Source organism: Helianthus annuus, chromosome 3, assembly GCF_002127325.2.
Source record: "Helianthus annuus cultivar XRQ/B chromosome 3, HanXRQr2.0-SUNRISE, whole genome shotgun sequence".
Classification (NCBI taxonomy): Eukaryota; Viridiplantae; Streptophyta; class Magnoliopsida; order Asterales; family Asteraceae; genus Helianthus; species Helianthus annuus.
The window spans coordinates 127,545,821-127,567,058 of record NC_035435.2 but is presented as its reverse complement, the minus strand read 5'-3'; the positions used below and the strand labels follow the sequence as shown (position 1 = coordinate 127,567,058).

Genomic DNA, 21,238 nt, shown 5'->3' with positions numbered 1-21,238 from the left:
CCACCGCCATCCCCTTCCACCACTACACCTCCGCCTCCTAAACCCATACCCGCCTCCACCATCAACCACCCATCCCAGGTCAACCACCCCTATCCACATCACCATGTCGCCTTCACCAACCCCACCACCCCTATCCACCTCACCCTGTCGCCTTCACCAACCCCACCACCCTGTCATCTTCTCTACACCGTCACCCTCTACAGCCGCCTCCCACCCCTGTCGTCTTCGTTACATGGTGCGACTGTGGTGGGGGTGGTGCCGAAGTTACGGTTGTTGTTTTGGGCATGAATCAAACAACACAGATCTGGAGTTTGTACCGGAGTGGCCTAAAGCAACACATGATCATAAACAGATCTGGAATTTTGTTTGGATTTGTACAAATGGATTTGTGCGATGGATTTGTTTGGATTTGTAAACAGATCTGAATGTTGTTGTTTGATCGATGAGGTTGTATCTGAATCGATATACGTTTGTTTTTGCTCGAAGGAGTGATTTGTTGTTTTGATTCAGATTGTTGTTTCGATATACGGTTGGTGAATTTTGAAGATGTGTTCTTAGAATTGGATTTTTGGATGAATGATTAATGTGTTCTTGCTAAGATGGGTGAACTGATGAATGAGTCTGTTGAATGATGATGATGTTGATGAATATAATAAAAGCAAGGGTAATTTTGTAATTTCATATGGACTTAACTGAGAAAACTAACCCACATCCACTCCAGGGACTATCAGCGTAACAAACTGTCAAACCACAGGGACTATGAGTGTAATTTTCAAAATCTGGGGACTATAGCTGAAACTTTGCAAAACCACAGGGACTATCCGTGCATTTTACTCTCTTATATAACATAAAGGTTGATTGGTGCAAAAAGATTATTTATAACATAAAGGTTGATTTGTGCAAAATGTTATTATATATATAGTAAAATAATTTTTTTTCGAAAAAAAAATTATTATTTGTTAGTAATTAAATATTTATATATATAAAAAGTTAGCTTTAAATTATTTTATAAAAATCTGATTTTAGTATTTTTATAAAGTAAATAATAATGACAAGATAAATTACTTTTTATATAAAGTATAACTAAAACACAAATTCTTTTAAAATAAAGTTATTGTAATATCCGGAATATTTTATAATACGTAAGCAAGCAAGTCGCCACTGAAAGTCTCCAAAGAAAGGACCTCCACAAACCACCAATTCCTCAATCGCCTCACACAAACCTTTGTTAAAGACCAACGCTACATCTTCCCTGTGTACAGGTTGGCATGTCCTTAAGCCGAAGAAAAGTTTGCAATGCCCATACATGATCGAAGCAAGAGTAGTTCACTCTACGGGTCACCTAGTTTGGGTAGAAGAGGCATCAAATCTACCGCCTTACCAGCTCTTTTCTTTGCCAACCTACTAATAAAGCTTGTGTCTCTACTAACAGCCCCCCCCCCCAGAAGCTTCACCCCCACTAATGGCCTCCCGATGTAAGAAATAACCCCTCACGAAACTTGCTACAATCACAAGAAGGCCAAAAGAGTGCAGTTTTCTTAATATTTAGTTCAAGACCCAATGTTGGACCTGTCACCTTAATGATGTCCAACACTTTAGCCACCTCTTCTGAATCTCCAATGACAGTCCCATCGTCAAAATACCAAGCATGAAGAAGAAGCTTGCATTTGTCTTTAATCTAATGCACAAGGGGGTGCAAAAAATCAAAGTTTTGTTAAAAAAAATTGAAAATCCTAAAGTTTACTTGAAACCCTATTTTTTCTAAGTTGGCTAAAATTTGACATTCAATACATTTTTTGAGATAATTATGTCTAAGTTTGTTAAACTTTGAATAATTATGTCTAAAGTAATTCTGGATAATTACATCTGAGTTAGTTAAACTTGATTTATCGTTTGATGGTTGTAGTAGACTTTTGTGTTTTGATTTTTCATTTGATGGTTTTATTTAACTACGTGTGTCCAATGTTTAAGGTTAACAATGTTTTTATTTTTTATTTTCAAGTTAAATGTTCATTTTTATCCGTTTGCGTTCGAGACCAATGTTCACAAACAACTGAATTTCCTTAACGAATGAACACGGACATAAACTTATGTTCGGTATGCGTTCATGAACATGTTAATTTCTTTAACGATACGATTACAGCCCTAATTTCAATATATTTAAAACTCATTTATGTTGTTATTTATTTACAAATTTTGTTACTCCGATATTTTAATTTTCAGTTTCAAAATTATTCTATAATGATATAATAACATTCAGATCGCTATAAGTTGTGTATACACCATGTCAAAGTGAATTTTTGTTTCATTCATGTACACCAATATAACTTTTAATGATGTCGGTTTCGACAAACTTAATCGAATATAAATTTTAGACGGCTTTCGCTAGTAAGAAAATATGCACCAAAAAAGAAAGAATCTATACACTTTTTCACTCAAATTAAAAAAATTTACTCCTAAAAGTCAAAATGAAAGCTTGAAAAGTAATAAGAGTTTTGTATTTTTAGGCGAAGCATCATAAACACAATTTATCTCACCTACATCTGCAGAATTGTGCATTACTTGTTTGCAAGGATAATATTTCAGAGGTACCAAAATTATCATCTACAAGAGCTCCCATTCAGAGTCCGGTAGATCTTGGGCCGGTGGTTTGCTGCTCTGTATCGGTTGGCATAGTTCTTTGTCAATATCTGCATACCGAATCGCCAGCTGCTTGTACTCCTTTGTTATCCTTTTTCTTGACATGAAAGCATCTTTTATCATTTTCTGCCAGATACAATTATTAACTGTTAGAAACAGATAACCGAAAACAAAGACTAAGAATAACTTTTGGTTTAACGAGACGGGTTTTACCTTGTAAGACTTGCTTCTCGACGTCTTGGGAAACAAAGACAGTGTTCCACCTTTGTAAACGGCACCACTTTCAAACTTTTCGTATTTAACGTCTTCAAAGTCAACGGTTGAGAAATCTGTTAATCCTGTTAAAGTTTCCTTTATCAGAAATTAGCCTAACAGAGCTTTAAATTCATATATTCTGACATCAGCAATTAGGACTTATAGCCAAAATAAGATTTTTTTAATAATAATGAAACGGATTAAATGGTTTTCCATAACAAGGTTAGAAAGAAAATGAAGTAAAAATTAAAGTAAAATTCTTTTTAATAATGTAAAAGAGAAGCATACCGGTTCCAGAGCAAGACGCATAAGCATCATCATTGGTATCATAGTCAACAGTTGCGAAAGATCCACAAGATGAGAGAATATCTGATGACACAGAGAGATAATCCATGGTTTCCATTGGCTTGCAGTCAATTGTATATGGTTCTACAATGAAGTTTCCGACTGATGAGTTTAACGACTCGCATAAACTTTTGGATGATAACCCGCCAGCAATAATATGCTTAGAATTCTCTTCTTGATTCTCATTGCAAGTAACTGAACTTTCCGGTTCAGATGATTCATGAGTGGTTAAAGTATTTAAATCGCATTCAAGTTCATCGACGGGGCTGTTCAGAAGTGTTTTCTTTTCTTCCAAATTCATCAATTGATCCCCTTCAATAATATCGTCGGTTTCCAAATTCAGATCGATAATATTTTCTAGACCCCAATCTGAATACTCAAATGCTAGAGCATCACTATGTGAACTTTCATCATAAACTACTTCCTCTTCAAATCTGTTTTCAGGATTTTGACTATTGGTAGAAGAAGAGTCTAGATTAACTTGAGTGCCGTTATCCGAAGTCTCGTTTATTGGTAGACTGTCCGGTTCACCATTAAGATGTTGACTGATTTCAGAGATGATTTGCTCTGAATGGGGCAAACCAGTAGATGATGGTTTGTGACATAACTCTTCATGAGTCAAAGGAGCTTCTTTCGGGTTATTTGTGTTACTATCAACAGTAGTGTCTTTGACTTCGGCAACTGAATTTGTAGAAGTTTCAGCCAAATTAATACCTTTTGAAGGTATTACTTTTGCTACATGTCCAGGTTCCACCACGCGAGTAAGACCAAACTCATCCACAATACCAGAGAAAAAGTTCTTCACGTTCGCACCGACAGTTTCCATTTGGTTCCCCACAGTTTCCATTTGTTTCCCTACAGTTTCCATTTGTTTCCCCACAAATGAAACGGGTTCCTGAAGAAAACAAATCATGAAAATTACATGATAATCTTGAAGACCAACTGGAAAAAGAAACTAAAACTATTACATAAAAGCATCAAGAAGCATACCTTGCATACAAGTTTATCAATATCCGTACGTATATCTTCTAACTTCTGGCACATGTTCGTAACCCAAGCTTTACTGCTCCTATTCATTGTGAATGTTAACTACTTACAGCTGGAATGGAAATCACGAAAGCTTGTAATCTGCTTCAAAAGAACGAAAACATAGGTTCCAGTTATACAAATTCGTGTCAACAAAAAATACATCATATTTAATAGAAAAATCTATGTACCTAAACCAAAAATCACATTCCATATTACATACATATATCTAATGGCATATGTAGGCATTAGAACAGTAGATATGATCTTCTAGAAACATTCAATCTCCAAATTAAATTAATTAATCGTTTGAGTTTTAACTTGTTACAAATATCATCTACAACCTAATTTTGTATTCGCTCTCATAGGTTTAAAAGTTTAATCAAAACTCTCAACCACAGTTGAGCAGATTCATATAATTATATACTTTTCATATGATATAAGCATTAATCAATCACAGAATAATCTGAAAATCATCAGGTTTTGCTGAATAAAGTTGTTCAGTCAAAAGTACTTTTTCTAGTCAAACTTTATATAATACGATAGTTCGTTATCCTGTACAAACCGATTATACGCATACGATACAATTTACGAATAACTGGAATCTCAACTCTCGAAACTTCAATAATCAAGTCGATCACTCGCTGTTCTTGTTCGAAATTCAACACATATTAACAGAATTAAAACCGAGGCTAACTATTAAACAAGAGCAAGTTGAAAACAGGAACCGGAAAATTTGGCTGGAAAAAGGTAGTTAGTTTGATTGATTGGGGAAGAAGTAATAAAAAAAAGTAGCGGTGGACAGTTACCGGAATGAATGACAGAGGAAGAAGAAGAAACCGGTGAAGTGAGGTGGTGATCGGGTGATGTGATGGTGGAGGTAAAGAAACTCCCGGTGGTTAGCTCTCCGCGGCAACTGGGTTTAATTGAGGCGACTATGATGGCTTATGTGTATAAATAAGCTATAGTTACAACTTATTTAATCCCAATTCCTAAAGTTAATGTTTTCATTAATTTTTGGAGTTCTTTCGAATTCCCTACCTAAAATAAAGATATGTAGATTTAATAGCGAATCTTATATATGGAATTATTATTATATTATTCATTCACTAGGTTGTGGATCTTGTGTGTGTTATACAGATTGAATAAAAAAGATATCTTACGAAATAAAGATGATAAATATCGTAAAAAATTGCTTAAGATCACCCATAATCAGAAAAATGTCAGTTATTTGAAATTTGAAGAAAATCAAAATAAATTAACACAATTTAAGATGCTAATATATCATGGATAATTATTGTTGTTTAACAACATATGGAAAAGTTAAAACTTACAATTTAGACAACTTGAATTGTGAATAACTGAAATGGAAAGCTACACATGATAAATCTACTAGCACGTCTAAATCTTAATATTTGCTAGAGCACATATTTCATTAATGAGTTTCACTATGATATCATCTTTTGTTTTTTATGCAAAGAATATATATTATGTATACTTCACGTAACATATTTATAAAGATTTCTTGTTTCTTAATCTTTATATATTATTGAATAATTATAATTGGTTACGTTACGATACTTGATCAGTAATAGTCTCAATTTATTAGACACAGTTTAAATTTGTCAAACATAACCATACTTGACCATGAGTAAGCATATATAATCAAAATTCACCATTCATCAAAAGGACTTTCAATGAATTAGTGAAAAGCTTTAGTAGTTTTATTTATAAGAGGTTAAATAAACCATAATTTCATAATATCATTTTATATTATTAGGAAGATGCTTTAATATATTATATTGGTTAAAGTTAGAGGGAGAGATCATAAAAACTAAAATTGAGATAACTTATTGTAAATAATGATAATAACAAAATTATTTTTAAATAAATTAAAAGTAAAATTGTGAGTTTGAAAGAGAGATTGTCATGTGATATTAATTGGAGTCTTTTATTTAATATTTAGAAATAAATATATATTTTATATATTTTGTGAGTGAAAGTAAAAAAGTTATAAAGAAATACTATTTAAATAAATAGAGATGAATTTGAGGGTTAGCTGCATATATAGTTTTTAAAAGATGAACAAATTTTAGGGATAAATGTGTTTTTTAGTGGAATTATAATTTTTGTCCTTTTTGTTGGGTATTTAACCATCGTTGTGTTCGTCATTGGTTAGTCTCTTTATGCAGTCAAATATGTCTTTCTGTTCGTCTTGTTGCATCCATATCATAAACATACCGTAACAGCCATTGCAATTTCCAAGCAAATGAACCGGCCATTCACCTTTTGTTATAAACATGAGGAAGGCGTGGCATGAGACTACATATATCAGTTGATAATTTTGTGCGCTCCGATATAATGGTAACTTTATTCATTGCAATCGAAGCTAGAACGACTCTAGAAACGAAAATGGAAACTCATACATACTACACTGATTGTAATTGCATTGCAAAAGCAGACGGGCAACGGGTATATAGACTATGCCAGCCGAGCCAATCCTATCCCATGGGAACATTTATTAGCAAGACTTCATGTTTATCATAAAGAGAACACGCAACTAGCCTATACTTAGCAAGATACTTCGCAACTTTAAACGACAAGCATCGCCTTTGCAATCTCTAGCGCTTTCTCGTGACCCAGAAACTTCTCTACAATGGCCAATGAAAATTCAAAGGTAGTCCCTGGGCCTCTGCTAGTGATAAGTTTACCATCAACCACCACTCTGCTTTCAGCTTCACTTCGATCCGACAGTTTTTCGCACATTGCTGGGAAAGCAGTCGCCTTTTTCCCCTAATTACATAGATAAAAAAAAGAGCGTAAATCCAAACGAACAAAGTTAAATCACTTATAAAGATGAATTACCTTGAGTAATCCATGGGGCTCCAGTACAAGAGCAGGGGATGCACATATTGCTCCGTAGTATCTGTCAGACTCGCTCTGTTTCTTAAGCAAATTTACGATCGTTTCCGAGTTTGTAAATGCCTGGGCCCCACCAAGTCCACCCTAAAAGTACGTTTTAAAGACATTAATCCAACGATAAAGTAGTCCGCTAACCTAACAGTTTAAATAAACTAATTAAAATTAGAACTCACCGGCAACACAATTAGATCATATGATTGTTTAGCAGCCTCATCAAGAAGCATGTCTGCAACTAACTTTACTTTACGAGACGCCAAAATTTCGAGCTTATCACCAACTGATGCAACCACTACGTTGGCTTTGGCACGTCGAAGAACATCGATTATTATAATAGCTTCCATTTCTTCCGATCCATCAGCAACAGGTACTAGAATCTAAAAGGATGTGGAAGCAAATATATCAATAATATATTTTCATGAAAACTAGATTGTTGTAATAGGTTGCGCGTTGTGGCGGCGGCGACGTCGACATCTTAGTTGTTTATAGCTGGCAGCACGTTATGTAATGCGTTAATCATATGAAAACGTGTGTTTCGATGAATCCGATCTAAAGCATAGCGGTTACAAAAGAAAAGAAACGGAATTGAACCCAAGTTGGTTCGTTTAGTGAGGGTTCACCTAACCGACCTTCTTCTTTAAGGTATAGATAATTAACCAAATCATTGAAGACTGAAATCGCACCTTAGGTTCAGAGCCACATGTCCATTGCACCTTATTCAGTTCGGTAACAATGAACTGATCATCATGTTTGGTACGCATCAACTGAAGACAATATAACAGAGTTATTCAAATTATCTCTTAAGAAAAATAAAATGCTTAATAATAAGTTAATAACGATATTAAGCATGAAAACCTAGAACAAAGTCACAAACCAGTGGTCCAGAAACTTCATCAGCTTTCTCTTTTCCGAACAGTTGCTCCACCAATGCAACAGAGTACTCCATGGTGGTTCCTGGGCCCCGACTAGTGATAGCGTGTCCATCCAGCTGGACCCGTGACTCGACAGTGGTTGCAGAGGAAGATAGCTGCTCCATGAAAGCTGGATAACAAGTTGCCTAAATAAAGAAAGTTAATATGTAACTATATTCATATAACAAGTTGTCAATAACAAGAACATCTCATGATAGTGAGATTATTACTTTTAAGCCCTTCAGTAGGCCCCATGAGCCAAGTGCAACAGCAGGAGATGCACATACTGCAGCATACAGACGGCCTTCTGATGCTTGCTTTTTCACGATGTTCTGCAGCGTGTTATTGTCTCTAAGATTAGTTGCACCTGGCATCCCTCCCTGTAGACGGTTAAAAGAGGCTGATTAATTGTCGTGGGCTTATGAAAAAGAACTATAATACTGTTACTGAAACATATGATTATTGTAAAAGCAAGATCAGTGAAACAAGATAGAACAAGTTACACAGACACCATATACGATGACAACAATCTTTTCTCCCAAACATATGATTAGGACACACTCATAACATCAATGGCAAAGAAAGCATAAACAGCAACTTCAGATGATTGGAAAATCTCTTACATGGATAAATTTTAACACTATGTACCGATCAGCAGTAAAAGGTGCAAAAGTTCATGTATTAATAATGGTAGGTATAGATTTTCGCGCAGAGTGTAGACAATTTGGCCTTAAACAAGAGTGTAGTGACTTGTGTTATTCGAACCCTGAGGTTCAATTTTTGATGACTGGTTTGGGTTCATCAAGTCATTATTACTTTTGGCATCAATTTTAACCTCTCCAAAGTCCAAAACAAATTTGAGTATGTTTTTAATTAGTAATCCAAAAGAGCAATCCTGTAACATAACAAACCAGAGGGCAGACGTAACAAGCCAGCCTCGCAGAAAAAATGTCAAGGTATAGGTTACAGACTACCATATATATTAGCATCTTAAGACTTGAAATCATATTTCCTTACTGAACATGTGTAAACTAACAATTAACAAATAGTCAAATACCGATAAAACTTTATACAGACACTACCTATTATACACATATGATCTAGTCATGCACACGGATAACATCATAGTTCAGAAACAACTGAGAAATCCATTTCAAAAGGAAACAAAAATAAGGATGTATTGCCCTGCATTATCAGACTAGCCCACAGACTCAGTTAGGTTTCTAGGGTTCCTTGTGATCTCTATATATTGTAACCTAACCATTCAATAATATTAATTCAGTATATCAGAGCCAGACCACCGCTGCGTCACACACAAATAGTGCTGTAAAAACCAGTGAAGTGTCAACTAGTAGAGGAAGAACCCTACTATAGTAAACACACCCTATAGAATTCGATTTTTAATCCATTTTCAAAGGTTTTCACTCCAGCTATCTATCATTCTGTTAAGAATAGCTAACAAACATTTTATCCAGATCTAATATTGCAAATAAAATTCACAAGCATATTAAACAGGTTCATATTTCCTAATAAAGTAACCTTGATAGAAAAACAGGTGTAACAAACAGCATACCGGAAGAGAAACGAGATCAAAAACAGTGTCAACACAGTCAGAAATCAAAGCATCAGCTACAATTTTAACACCGTGACAAGCATCAACCCTGAGCTCCTTTTCAACAGAAGCGACGGTGACGTCAGCGCCAGCTCTACGGAGCACATCGATAGTGATAACCGCTTCCATAGGCTCCGTTCCGTTAGCAATCGGAACAAGCACCTGTAATTCAAACAACAATCAATTATATAACAACTACAAACTCCAAACAAGTAGTCAATTTGACATCGATACACGATTGTCTTACCTTTCGTGATGCGGACGCCATTACTGAAAGTGAAAACCGGTTGTTACGACGGGAAGTGGTGGCGGAGAGGAGGGAGAACGACGGAATACGGGGAGTGAGGTTTGTGAAAGGAGAGAGAGGGGTGAGGTGGCGTAAAGCCATTTTTTATTGGTCTGTTGGATGTGTCTAGAGTCTACCGCCACAGTACACGGTCGGAACTCGAACCTCGGGGTTAAGTGAGTCGACCCGGTCCAGTAGTGGTACCGGTTTAAAGTTGGATATATGAACTTTTTTTGAAAGGTGTTAATTATTCGCGAATCTCAGGAGGTCTGGCATACGTTGTCTTAGCCGGGTCCGCGCTAGAAAGCCCTCTCGTACAATAGATCCCAATTTAAAACCCCTCAATGAGAAACCTCTATCAATCAGACTTGAACTTGAGACTTCGAGAGGAAAACTCACTCGGGTCCACCATAAGTGGGGCTTAAATATCCGTGACCACTACTAGAGCATTAGTGATGATTGGATATGTGAATAAACCTTACAAGTGGATGGGATAATGTAACAGAAAAGTATCAACACGTAGTTCTATTATGTGATTATTAGATCAAATCATGCTCCAAGGACGAAAACAAGTTTACAAGGAAACACAATGGTTACTAAAACAGTATAATCAGCAATAATAAACGAAATATTGGAATAAAACAACTTTTAGATATGTATTAAGAATAGACTTTAACATTGTTTCAATAGGGGTGAGAAAACCTAGTTAAGTGAACTGAAATCGAACTAAACAACAAAACCTCACCGAAATAACTGACAATTCTTTTTTTTTTTTTTATTGTGAAAACCCAAAATTACGGTTCAGTTTCGATAAACAAACTTGGCAACCAAACCACACCGGACCTAGGAAGCAAACCGCACCAAACCCGTTCGAAAGTTTTAATTGGATTCATAGGTCAAATTCAAAATATCAAGAGTTTCATACCCAAATCCATTAATAAGTGGTTAAAATTAGACTACACATTTCAAGCACAAATGTAAAACCAATATAACCACACGTACCAAAAGAAAAAACAATATATAAATAACCACACCAAACACATCCGCAAAACAAAACCAAAACAAAAAGCAATCAGTTTTTTGAAACCAAAATTTCGGTTTTAATTCAAAATTAAGCCCAACAAAACCTGAATACTACTTTTCTTGCAACCGATTACGTTTTGGGTTGCTATCTGTCAATAGATGAAACGTTTACAGATTTACTTGTATGTTTCACTAGTCAACTTTGTTGTGGTATGTTTAGCTGCAGCTGCCCGTTAATCAATGTGTTAAAAATCGGTTCAAACCGGGTGGTACTTCCGGTTGAACCAGTGAAACCACCCGGTACACCCGATACACCCAGTTAAACCATTTTTAGCCAATCCGGTACGGTATAAAAACCAGATTTTAAAACATTGCCGTTAATGATGGACCCTGAGGTTTGTTTTCACCCATTTGGAACCTGAAGAAGCTGAGCAAAACTAATATGATGGTGTTCGCATTGACAAGTATGCATGGGTCGGTTTTGGGCTTTTCTTTAACTAAACATTCAAGTACATGTATTTTTGAGAAATTAAAAAGGGCAGACAGTGAATATAAAAAACTTTAATTACTTGTACCATACTACCATATTCAAAGTAAACATTTAAACAGCATCAAGACTTAACATAACTACAAAAGAACCATGATGCCACAAGACTTAATATAGACAAAATTACAAGTATTGTTTTGTGAAATAACCCGACCACTCACGTTACTATCAAGACTTAAGATTATACATAGTGTTAGATAAGCAAGTATTAAAGTCAATTAATCTTCTTCGCCACCACCAAGAAACCAAGAGATGTATTCAGAACCTTGAATGTGATCAGATTCACTTAGCGGCAGTATTCTCTTCCTCATAAGGGTGTCTATCATAGCTGGCAATTTCCTTTTAGCACCACCCCTTGGCCTTGATTGAAATTCATCATCAGCTTCAACAAAATCTCCCTATTATGACCAACAAATACACGTGTTATTTCATAATTTGATTAAAATAGACGTAAGAGTAGATTCAATCAACATTCATAGGTCATACCACTGTGTAAACATGCTTCCCGGATTTCTCATGGTTATCCCTCACATGCTTAAATGAAAAGCTCATTCCACACCCGGAAATGCTGCAAACGTACGGTTTTTCTTGAAGATGGGAAGCTTTTATGTGCTGTCTTAGATTTGAATCCTGTGATTTCAAACACAAATCTATTAATGAAAAACATATAAAGTTTGCCAGCATTTTTGAGATTGTCTATTGTAAAAATAATGTTTCTTACAGTTGAGAAAGTTAGGTTGCATCCATCGAAGCTGCATTTGGTCCTCTCTTTGGATACATCTTCCTCGTGAGTGCGAAGGTGGCGTTTCATATTCTTTTTAAGTTGTTTAACTCCACAAATCTCACAAATAATATGCTGATGACATGACTGAATGTGAGTCTTAAGACATTGCTTGTTCGTAAAATATTTCTTGCAGCCCGGTTCCCCACAAAATGCCTCAATTGTTTCCAATCTAACTGCAATAGTCAACAAATAACAAATAATTCAATCAGAATAAATCATAAATATGAAAAATCAATTAGCATGAAAACATCAAACTGCACACTCACCATGAGATTCTTCATGTGTTTTTAACTTTGATGCGTATTTGAAAACTTTCCCGCAACCGGGTTCGGAACATGTGTACTGCTTGTCATTGTTTGTGTCACCGGAGTTATCCTCTGATTCATCATGCATTTCCCTCACGTGTCTTGTCATGTTACCTTGAATTGAAAATTTACTTTTGCAAGTTTCAAATGGGCACTCAAAGATTTTACCCTGGTGTTGGATGAGGTGGCGATTCAGATGATCTTTTCTTCGGTAACTTGCCTTACAGTCTTTCATTGGACAAGTAAAGGGTCTCTGTAGCAAGAACATTATTTTACTGGTGAGACTTTTGTTATTCGAATGATCAAATCATCAATGCACAAATAAAGGAATCTTTGAACCTCATACTTGAACGCGTGATTGAGTCACACTTGACGGAGCTTCTCAGGAGGTCCCCCTGCCTGATACTAATCCAATCAAGGTCTCGCATTTTGGAGTTCTCTGTTGGGATCCAATGCCTCACGCAACATAACCCAATCTTTTTCAGATAATTTTAAATACCTAGTATAAGTTTAGACCCTGCAGAAGTGTTGATTCTATGAAGATTTAACAACTGAATTCACATAAAAATAAATTATGAAAGAGATATCTATTAAGCGATGATCTTCAACGTTTTTAAAATACCTCAAGTGAATGGCTTTGCATATGCTGCTTCAGGTGCGCAGGTTTTTTAAATGAAGCTCCACATTCTTCACAAACATTCATCTTCCCCCCTTCTTGCTCCTCTTCTTCATTACCTTCGTTCTCTTTGATTTCATCCTAAATAATGACAGTCTAATTATACGTTTATAAATTCAATAATTACAACAAGTAAATTGCATGTTAATAATTAATACATATATAACATTACAACTCAAAATTTTCCTACTGATATCACAACAAAACACATACCATCACATACAACAATATCGATAGCACAGAAATACCTAAACAATCTCATCAAAACCAATACAACTGTGTATTGTGCACAAGAACACACATAAAACTCATCCAGTAAATCCAATAATTCCAACCAGTAGATTTCATGTTATTAGTTAAAATAACAACAAAACTCAAAATCAATCAACACAACAAAACTTATACCATCACAATCACATACAACAATATCGATCAAACAGTAACAATTAACAAACCTAATGTGAATCACTAATACACAAATATTTAATCAATTTCATAAAAAAAAAATCAAATTCAACCAATAAATTCAACAATTACAGCCAGTAAATTCCATGTTATTAACTAAAATGACATTAGAACTCTGTATTTTCCTCCATACCATCACATCAAATAGATATACCATCGCATACAACAATATATACAACACAGTATTATCAGATCTGCTGCGAATTACTACTAAACAAATACCTAATCAATTTTATCAAAACCAGTACAATTGTGTATTGTAAACAACACACATCAAATTCAACAACGGATCACAATATCTTATCAAAATTGCAACGAGAAGAAAACAAACACACACCTGATGATGAGATTGAATGTGAGCTTGAATAATAGTCTTCTTAGAGCGTACAATTCCACAGAATCCGCAAGTGTAACGTCTTATGTCTCTGAAAATTGGAAAATCTGTTGTAGTTTCGATGCTTTCTTCGGTCATCTTCACAGAATTTGTTGTGGTTTCGATGCTTTCTTCGCTCATCTTCACAGATTGTTGTTGGCTGGAGAGAGGGAGAATGAATGAGAGTTGCTATGGAAGCTGCGCTATTTACCTAACGCTAGGGTTTTCTATGGCGTCGTATAGTTGGGTGGGCTAGATTGGAAAAGTATTGGGCCACTAATTGGGCCTAAAATTAATTTGACTTATATATTTTTTTTTCAAATAAATTTGTTGAGTATATGTTTTAGCTCTTAATGGGTTCTTAATGGTTGAGATCTTTTGCTATTAGTGATTCTGCACATAATAGTTTAAACTATATGTTTCGAGAGCAGATGTCTGAATGGCTCAGACATTTGTCTCTGAATGGTTAAGTATTATACTTGTACTGAGTGTCTGAGTCTAAATGGTTAAGGGGCTGTTTGGCAAGTGCTGAACCAGTAAGTGCTAAACCAGTAAGAGGTCTGAATGGGTAAGAGGCCCTGAACCAGTAAGTGCTGAACCAGTAAGAGCTGTTTGGTTGTATCTCTGAATGACTATGCAGAATGACTATATTACCCCTCTGAACTATTATGTGCTGAATGAAATGTATCTGTTTGGCAAGAGTTCTGAATAGTGTATAGATTGATGAAAAATTGTAAAAGAAAAAACCAAATCAAACTAATAAAAAAAACAGAAAAATAAACATATCCATACCAAAAAACCAAATCAAACTAAAAATCAGTTTAAATTAAAAATCAATTTAATTAAAAAAACCAAATCAAACTACAAATGAGTTTAACCACATCATAATAATGAGTACTTTAAATTAAAAATCAGTTTAATAGAAAAAAAAACGAACCTGTATTTTGGACGGAGGGAGGAGGCGGCGACCGGCGGAGGATGTGAGGAGGAGGAGGAGGCGGACGGAGGGAGGAGGAGAAGGAGGCGGACCGGCGGAGGAGAAGGAGGCGAACCGAGCGGGACTTGGATCGAGGAGAGAGATGTAGGCAGCGGAGGGAGGAGGAGAGGCGGAGGAAGGGAGGAGGAGAGGCGGACGGGCGGAGAAGGAGGGCGGCGAGAAGGATGGGGGCTGAGGTGAGGTGGTCTTGATGAGAGGAGAAGAAGGAACTTGTGAACCCTAGTTGTGAATACAGAGAAGAGAAGAAGGAAAGGGGTATGCGGAGTCTTTTTTTTCTTTCAGCAAGTTCCTATCACTGAATGATTAAGCACTGAATGGTACCATTAAGAGGTTGGTATTTTGCCAACCAAACATACAGCCTCTGTCCGAATAAGAGGGTTGCCTCTTAATGAATCATTAAGAGGGTTGCCAAACAGCCCCTAAACCTCTTATCTGAATTGGTTAAGCATTATATTGGCTCTTAATAGTTAGATCTTTTGCTGGTTCAGCACTTACCCATTCAGAAGTTGCCAAACAGCCCCTATTGTTTTTTTTTTAGATTTTACGGTATCATATTATAGTGCATGTATGTTGTAACAAAGTGAATCATACAAACCAAAATTCTCCATTTTGCAATTGAATTCCCGTCACAGTGAGTCAGGCAATTTTACTAGTTATATAATTTTGTAAAGATCACAATTATTTATAAATTAAAATTGATGCCTTTATATATGATATAACTCACTTATACAAACATCATTATTCATTATATTATTATTATTTTGGTAATTTTATCATTCATTCTTTTGATTTTTTGCATGAATTGTGCTATAAACGTAGCTTTCTCCACTTTCTACAAGGAGGGCTATCACCATATCTATTGGCACCGAGTTTTAAAAAAATATAACCATGATAGATTTGTATGTACGAGTGGTAGAATCTGGTAGCTCAATGATTCATCACCATTTCTAGTGGCGACAACTTTTCTTTTTCATACCTCGTCAACATCCCTAGTGGCGGCGAGTTTTCTTTTTCATAACTCATCACCATTACTAATGTCAATGCGCCAAAGAATTCTCTTTTTCAGAACTCCTCACCATTTCTAGTGGCGACATTTTTTTTTTTTCAGAATTCTTCACTATTCCTAGTGACGATGGGTTTTCTTTTTCAAAAACTTTCTCACCCGTCACCAATCCTAATGGCGATGACTTCAAACTGCACCACCCATCGCCATTTTTTTAATGGTGATATCAACCTCGTACCGACTAAACCTCTTACATTCTCTTACAAGCTTTGACATAGCTATAGTTCTTGAAACTCGTCGCCAAAAGAATGGCGATGGACCCCCTTGTAGAAGATGGACAACATCAGCCCCTGGTGATGAAGGACCCATATTGTAATAAGGTTCAATATTACACTATTGTAATAAGGTTCAAATAAAGTATCATGAATTATTCATTATTCATCTCATGGAAAACAAAATCACAACACTGTTGATATCAAAACAAGCTGAAACCACCAACACCTATGTCAATATATGCCGAGTTTAGTAGTCTATACGCAGCAAGAAACCTCGACAGTCTCATGCTCACAATAACGGTGTGTGTCCCAAAACAAAGTAATATAACACGATAAGCATTTCGAATAAATCCTAACTACGTGTGACCTGTGCATATCAACAGTGCTCTACTCAATCCTGCCATACAGATATATTCAAAACAACACAAAACTACACATCTTTAGAAGGATCATTCAGCGACTTCTTTGTCGCTCACTTCCACCTCACCCACAGGACTGCTAGCAGCAGATACTTTCTCACTCACGTGCACGGTATCTCCCACAGGACTGCCGGTAGCAGATGCTTTCCCACTCATGGTATCCCCCAAAGGACTGCCGATAGGGGATACTTTCATGGACAAACTACTCGGTCCAATCGAATCAAGACCTTCGATCGTTGGAGATGTAGCACCAATAGTGCTGGTACTTGGAGAACTCGGGTTCGAGTTCCTCGGTCTATTCAAAGCATGACAGCGTGGACAATAATACGTAATGAACGGGAAATCCTCTTTCCTAGCAAGACCTGAAAATAAGACATTTTCTTACCTTCGTTAAGTTCACAGGAAATATTTACCTAATGAAATGTAGTTACCGTTATGCATATGGCAATTGCCGCATATAAGGGCGTAAGATTGTGACGGGTCCTCTCCCACTAGCAATTGTGCAAGTCGAGCAAGCCAACCGCCGTCTTGAGACACGGGTGAAGGTCTATGATGCTCAACAAACACTTGATTATGTGGATAAACCTCAGATGCGGTGTCACTCTCGCCGTACTGACTCATTTCCGTGTCATTGCCTCCCTTGGATGCGGTTTCGGATGTATTCCGTTTCCGCAAACCACTAGATTTCGTAGGGTCAGCATCGTGGCTCTTACACGTAGCTTCGGAATAATGCTGCTGAAAATTATCTGCTAACAACAATTTTAGGCCCGAATCTGCACCCAGTTTTGACGCGAGTACGGAGGCAGCGGCTGCCTTGGCTGCTGGATCAGGGTCATATTTCTGCAACCATATAAAAGTTGCATTGACCATTTGACTGTATACAATAATAAGTGATTTGGGCACCTTTATTTTGGGATACATGATACAAATTGGCAATAATAACAAGCTGTTAGCAGCTTTAAGGTGTACCTGAATGAGTTGTTGAGTTATATAATAATTGGTCCGTTCTTTAAGTTCGTCAATTTTTTCTTGTCGTTCAGCGCGAAGCCTGTCGATAGTTTTCTGATCCCAGTTATCGCCTATACGAGGAAAAAAACTGTCTAATGAGATTGTCTTGCCAGTTTTGGATGTTTGACTAATAAATGTGAAACTCGAGTTGTTAACTACTATTAAATTTAAAATAATTTAGAAGATTTTTTTTATGTAAAGTTTTGAATCTTACGCATTCTTGTGAAGCTAAAAAGTGCCCAGTACAAAGACGATGCTAAGACAGGCAAAAGAAATATTGGTAGAACTCGTAACGCCCTCATTTGCCAGTCTAACTCCACAGTTCTTGTTGTAACTATAGCATATGCCAATGCCATGACCTGTATGTAACCATAGAAAATCAATATGTGGACAAAAGAAAATTTGCTAATTATAACATATATCTATCACTATGGTAAAAATGTAAATATGATAGGAATTATAATTAACAAAAAAAAGTATTTGCAACATTTTAACACTTTCAATTTTGTTCAGATAGAATGTACACCAAAATGCTTGTAACATCCAATCCCTCATTCCAACCACTGTCATCCTTGGTATTAGAACTAATAATTATTATTTTTGAATTTAATACCTAGTACCTCACATGCGTGAAGCGTGCTCTCGCCAAGCGCCTCAGCTTTTCGGGACCTAAAAACCTCGAAGTGCCTCACAATTTTTTAAACCAAGCTATCACCCACGTTGCCCATGGGGAAAATCCTGGAACTACAACCAATGCGTCCAAAACGCGTTGGTGGTATTTGAGATCAAGCATTCGTTGTGAGCTCAACATCTCTCCTATCCACGGCCAATATGGGATTTATCTCAAGCGTTACAACGCTTATTTAACGAGTTTTGGTGTTTACATATTGCGTTTTACTATCAACGGTTATAAAAGGCAAGTTGGCAACCAAATCACTTCGTTATGTGCACAAAGTACATGTCGAATTCAATCATGTCTTAGATACTAAACACAAAGAAAATGAGAGCATTCAAGTTACAAACACATAGATCATCACAATATATGCCTCAAGTATGATCAAACAACTATAAACCATTCATATTACCTCGAGAAACACCGAAAGAATGATCAAATCCCGCGCTATCACCCTCCAACGGGATGACCTCCTCTTCATTCTAGCAATCAAAGTGGCCTCTTTGTTACATATATATTGCAACCTCTTCTCAAAATCATCACCATGCGACCGAAACAATCCGTTCCAAACTCGAGACCAAAACCCCCTCTTCGGGGTCTTCTTCTCCACATCAACTTCCTTTCCCGCTTTCTCTTCAGCCATTTATCCTACTCAAATCAATCACAATTACAACCACACAAAGATGATGATCACGTGACGCTATTTACGTATCAAAAACCCTAATCATGAAATGCGTTACGTTAGTTGCATACCTGAAATAGAAATTCAATAACGGACGCGAAGGTTGTGCAAATGGCGCGAATGCAGAAATTGGTCGGAGATGTTTTGATTTTAATCGGGATTTTTGGGTTTGATCGACGGGATTTTGGTATGTGTGGGGGATTTTAGCAGAGAAATTTTGCCGCGAAATGGGGTGGTGACTTGTGACGGTCGGGGAGGCATGTATACGTTGAGGAAACGGGAATCTCTGTCTCTTTGTTTGCAAGTCTTGTAAATGTTGGTACAAACTATTTCATTTTTATAAAATAATAATATATTCTAAAGAAATCTATATGTTTTGTGGCCTAGTGGTAGGAAGCTTAGATTTTCAAAATAGAGACTCAAGTTCGATTTCTACCTGTATCACTTTTGGTGGATTAAGCTAATGAATTAATACATTATTTTAGGGGTGAACAAGTTTAGGTCTGGACCGAAAATAACCGAGAACCGAATCGAAAATATACCCATCCCGACCTGAACCCAAGTACCTAGGTATTTAGATCGGTTCCAATTTTTCATATAAGATAGGGTCAGTTCGGGTCGGTTCTCGGTTCTTTTCATGGTGAAACCCGACTTAGACCTATGGACCGGAACCAACCCTATATTTAGGGTAGTGAATCGGTTCTGTATTTTATGTTTGATCAGTTCTCGGGTCAGGTCGGGTAATGATCAGATAGAGTCGGGTTTTTCCTTTTACTCACCCCTACATTATTTAATGTACATGAGATTATTTAATTCATCACATTAAGTATTATTTTAATTATAATACTTTAAATTAAAATCTAAATGTACAACCATTTTTAATATTTTTATAATAAATACTATTTAAATTAAATATTATCTTATCTAAATACTTAAGTATATAATTACTAAATAATAATAATATTCATAATTGTCACACCCCGACCAGCAGCGTAATAGGTGATCAGGGCATGATTTGGTTGATACAAAGCTTAAGAATTCCTATTACGTGTTTTAAATAATCATTAATTCATATAAAATGTTTTCACAAAACAGATAATCCAAATAAAACAATTAAACACATGAAACATTGCTCATAACAATTAAACTACATTAATCCATTTCTTGTTAACTAAGGCCCATCCTATGTCCAATCTTCTCTTCATACTTGTTTACCTGAATCATGTGTAAAAAATAGTTTTTGGGTCAACAAAGATTGGTGAGTGAACCTTATTGTTATTAGAAAAATAATACGTTTAGATTTGGTTTATTGAGAAAACGTGCATTAACCAATGTTAATATGCTGTATGTTGTAACGCCCGTCTTAATGAATCAAGATTTTAATAATTAAAATACACATTTTAATGCTAAAATGTGACTTTACAAAAACTTGTCATACTTACATTCCCATATGTTTACAACATTTCAAAAACATATTTGTAAGTGTTTACATAATTCACTTATAACAAAACAAATCAAGATTTGACGCGGAAGCTTCATTTAACGTGTGTTCGGTTCTTGCTCGACGCTTGATCTTCATCCGGGACTCTCGACATTCACCTATGATCAAAACCAATTTAGAAGTCAGTTTTGATAGTTAAATAACAAGTACAACAAGGTAATTGGGTCAAATAATCAAAATAAACAAAAATTTCAATATTTTACCCCGTCGCCGCGCGCCATGGCAAATGCCTTTGGCCGTGGCGCGACGCCACGGCTTCAATTCGACATAATGTGTGATGCTGGTGCTGCATATTTGCCCAGCTAAGTTTTAACCAAAACCTAACTTCAAAATGGCATAACTTTTGATCTAGACCTCCGTTTTACGCGATTTTTTTCCTACGCGTTCGTAATTTAATCCTCCATCTCATGGAGTAAAAATCCGACATCTGAATTTACAAAATTTTAGATTTCAAGCTCTCGGCTTGAAATTCAATTATGACACTTTTGACCCGTTCATGCTTTTACCAAACTA

At 36.1% G+C, this 21,238-nt stretch overlaps 4 protein-coding genes across 6 annotated transcripts; all 4 read right to left on the bottom strand.

Annotated features, from left to right (window-relative positions):
* Positions 1–2,411: 2,411 nt before the first annotated feature.
* Positions 2,412–5,222, bottom strand: LOC110922936. 3 transcript variants are annotated; one of them, XM_022167128.2, is made up of 5 exons: positions 5,076–5,222; positions 4,231–4,368; positions 3,184–4,135; positions 2,854–2,978; positions 2,412–2,766 (listed from the first exon to the last, which is right to left on the bottom strand). In XM_022167128.2, the coding sequence occupies exons 2-5, from the start codon at positions 4,315–4,317 to the stop codon at positions 2,605–2,607; spliced, it is 1,326 nt and encodes a 441-aa protein (XP_022022820.1). In that variant the 5' UTR covers positions 4,318–4,368; positions 5,076–5,222; the 3' UTR covers positions 2,412–2,604. The 3 variants fall into 3 exon arrangements, with proteins under 3 accessions (XP_022022820.1, XP_035844341.1, XP_022022821.1); XM_035988448.1 differs by having other exon boundaries at positions 4,231–4,371; positions 5,076–5,220; XM_022167129.2 differs by lacking the exon at positions 5,076–5,222 and adding an exon at positions 4,458–4,633.
* Positions 5,223–6,621: 1,399 nt separating this feature from the next.
* On the bottom strand, positions 6,622–10,183 carry LOC110926350 (protein DJ-1 homolog B). Its single transcript, XM_022170100.2, has 8 exons — positions 9,956–10,183; positions 9,670–9,870; positions 8,327–8,476; positions 8,060–8,242; positions 7,869–7,949; positions 7,362–7,562; positions 7,132–7,272; positions 6,622–7,059 (listed from the first exon to the last, which is right to left on the bottom strand). Exons 1-8 carry the CDS (start codon positions 10,094–10,096, stop codon positions 6,859–6,861), a joined length of 1,299 nt encoding a protein of 432 aa, XP_022025792.1. The 5' UTR covers positions 10,097–10,183; the 3' UTR covers positions 6,622–6,858.
* A 1,458-nt stretch (positions 10,184–11,641) lies between these two features.
* Positions 11,642–15,526, bottom strand: LOC110920865 (transcription factor IIIA). The gene is made up of 7 exons (XM_022165073.2): positions 15,105–15,526; positions 14,132–14,327; positions 13,276–13,410; positions 12,615–12,906; positions 12,286–12,521; positions 12,051–12,194; positions 11,642–11,962 (listed from the first exon to the last, which is right to left on the bottom strand). The coding sequence occupies exons 2-7, from the start codon at positions 14,306–14,308 to the stop codon at positions 11,783–11,785; spliced, it is 1,164 nt and encodes a 387-aa protein (XP_022020765.1). The 5' UTR covers positions 14,309–14,327; positions 15,105–15,526; the 3' UTR covers positions 11,642–11,782.
* Positions 15,527–16,636: 1,110 nt separating this feature from the next.
* LOC110925807 (uncharacterized protein At2g24330) lies at positions 16,637–19,514 on the bottom strand. Its single transcript, XM_022169634.2, has 6 exons — positions 19,296–19,514; positions 18,955–19,190; positions 18,084–18,228; positions 17,831–17,940; positions 17,293–17,701; positions 16,637–17,223 (listed from the first exon to the last, which is right to left on the bottom strand). Exons 2-6 carry the CDS (start codon positions 19,183–19,185, stop codon positions 16,892–16,894), a joined length of 1,227 nt encoding a protein of 408 aa, XP_022025326.1. The 5' UTR covers positions 19,186–19,190; positions 19,296–19,514; the 3' UTR covers positions 16,637–16,891.
* Positions 19,515–21,238: the final 1,724 nt, after the last annotated feature.

Coding starts and splice junctions, on each gene's coding strand:
- LOC110922936 (XM_022167128.2), bottom strand. CDS start 4,317: ATGAATAGGAGCAGTAAAGCTTGGGTTACGAACATGTGCCAGAAGTTA. Junction 2,979..3,183: donor TGCGTCTTGCTCTGGAACCG/GTATGCTTCTCT, acceptor AAACTTTAACAG/GATTAACAGATTTCTCAACC. Junction 2,767..2,853: donor CGAGAAGCAAGTCTTACAAG/GTAAAACCCGTC, acceptor TGTATCTGGCAG/AAAATGATAAAAGATGCTTT.
- LOC110926350 (XM_022170100.2), bottom strand. CDS start 10,096: ATGGCTTTACGCCACCTCACCCCTCTCTCTCCTTTCACAAACCTCACT. Junction 8,477..9,669: donor TTGATCTCGTTTCTCTTCCG/GTATGCTGTTTG, acceptor AACCGTCTACAG/GGAGGGATGCCAGGTGCAAC. Junction 8,243..8,326: donor GCCTACTGAAGGGCTTAAAA/GTAATAATCTCA, acceptor TTCTTTATTTAG/GCAACTTGTTATCCAGCTTT.
- LOC110920865 (XM_022165073.2), bottom strand. CDS start 14,308: ATGAGCGAAGAAAGCATCGAAACCACAACAAATTCTGTGAAGATGACC. Junction 12,907..13,275: donor TGCAAAGCCATTCACTTGAG/GTATTTTAAAAA, acceptor TTCTTGCTACAG/AGACCCTTTACTTGTCCAAT. Junction 12,522..12,614: donor AACACATGAAGAATCTCATG/GTGAGTGTGCAG, acceptor TGACTATTGCAG/TTAGATTGGAAACAATTGAG.
- LOC110925807 (XM_022169634.2), bottom strand. CDS start 19,185: ATGGCTGAAGAGAAAGCGGGAAAGGAAGTTGATGTGGAGAAGAAGACC. Junction 17,702..17,830: donor TAACTCAACAACTCATTCAG/GTACACCTTAAA, acceptor ATATGGTTGCAG/AAATATGACCCTGATCCAGC. Junction 17,224..17,292: donor CAATTGCCATATGCATAACG/GTAACTACATTT, acceptor TCTTATTTTCAG/GTCTTGCTAGGAAAGAGGAT.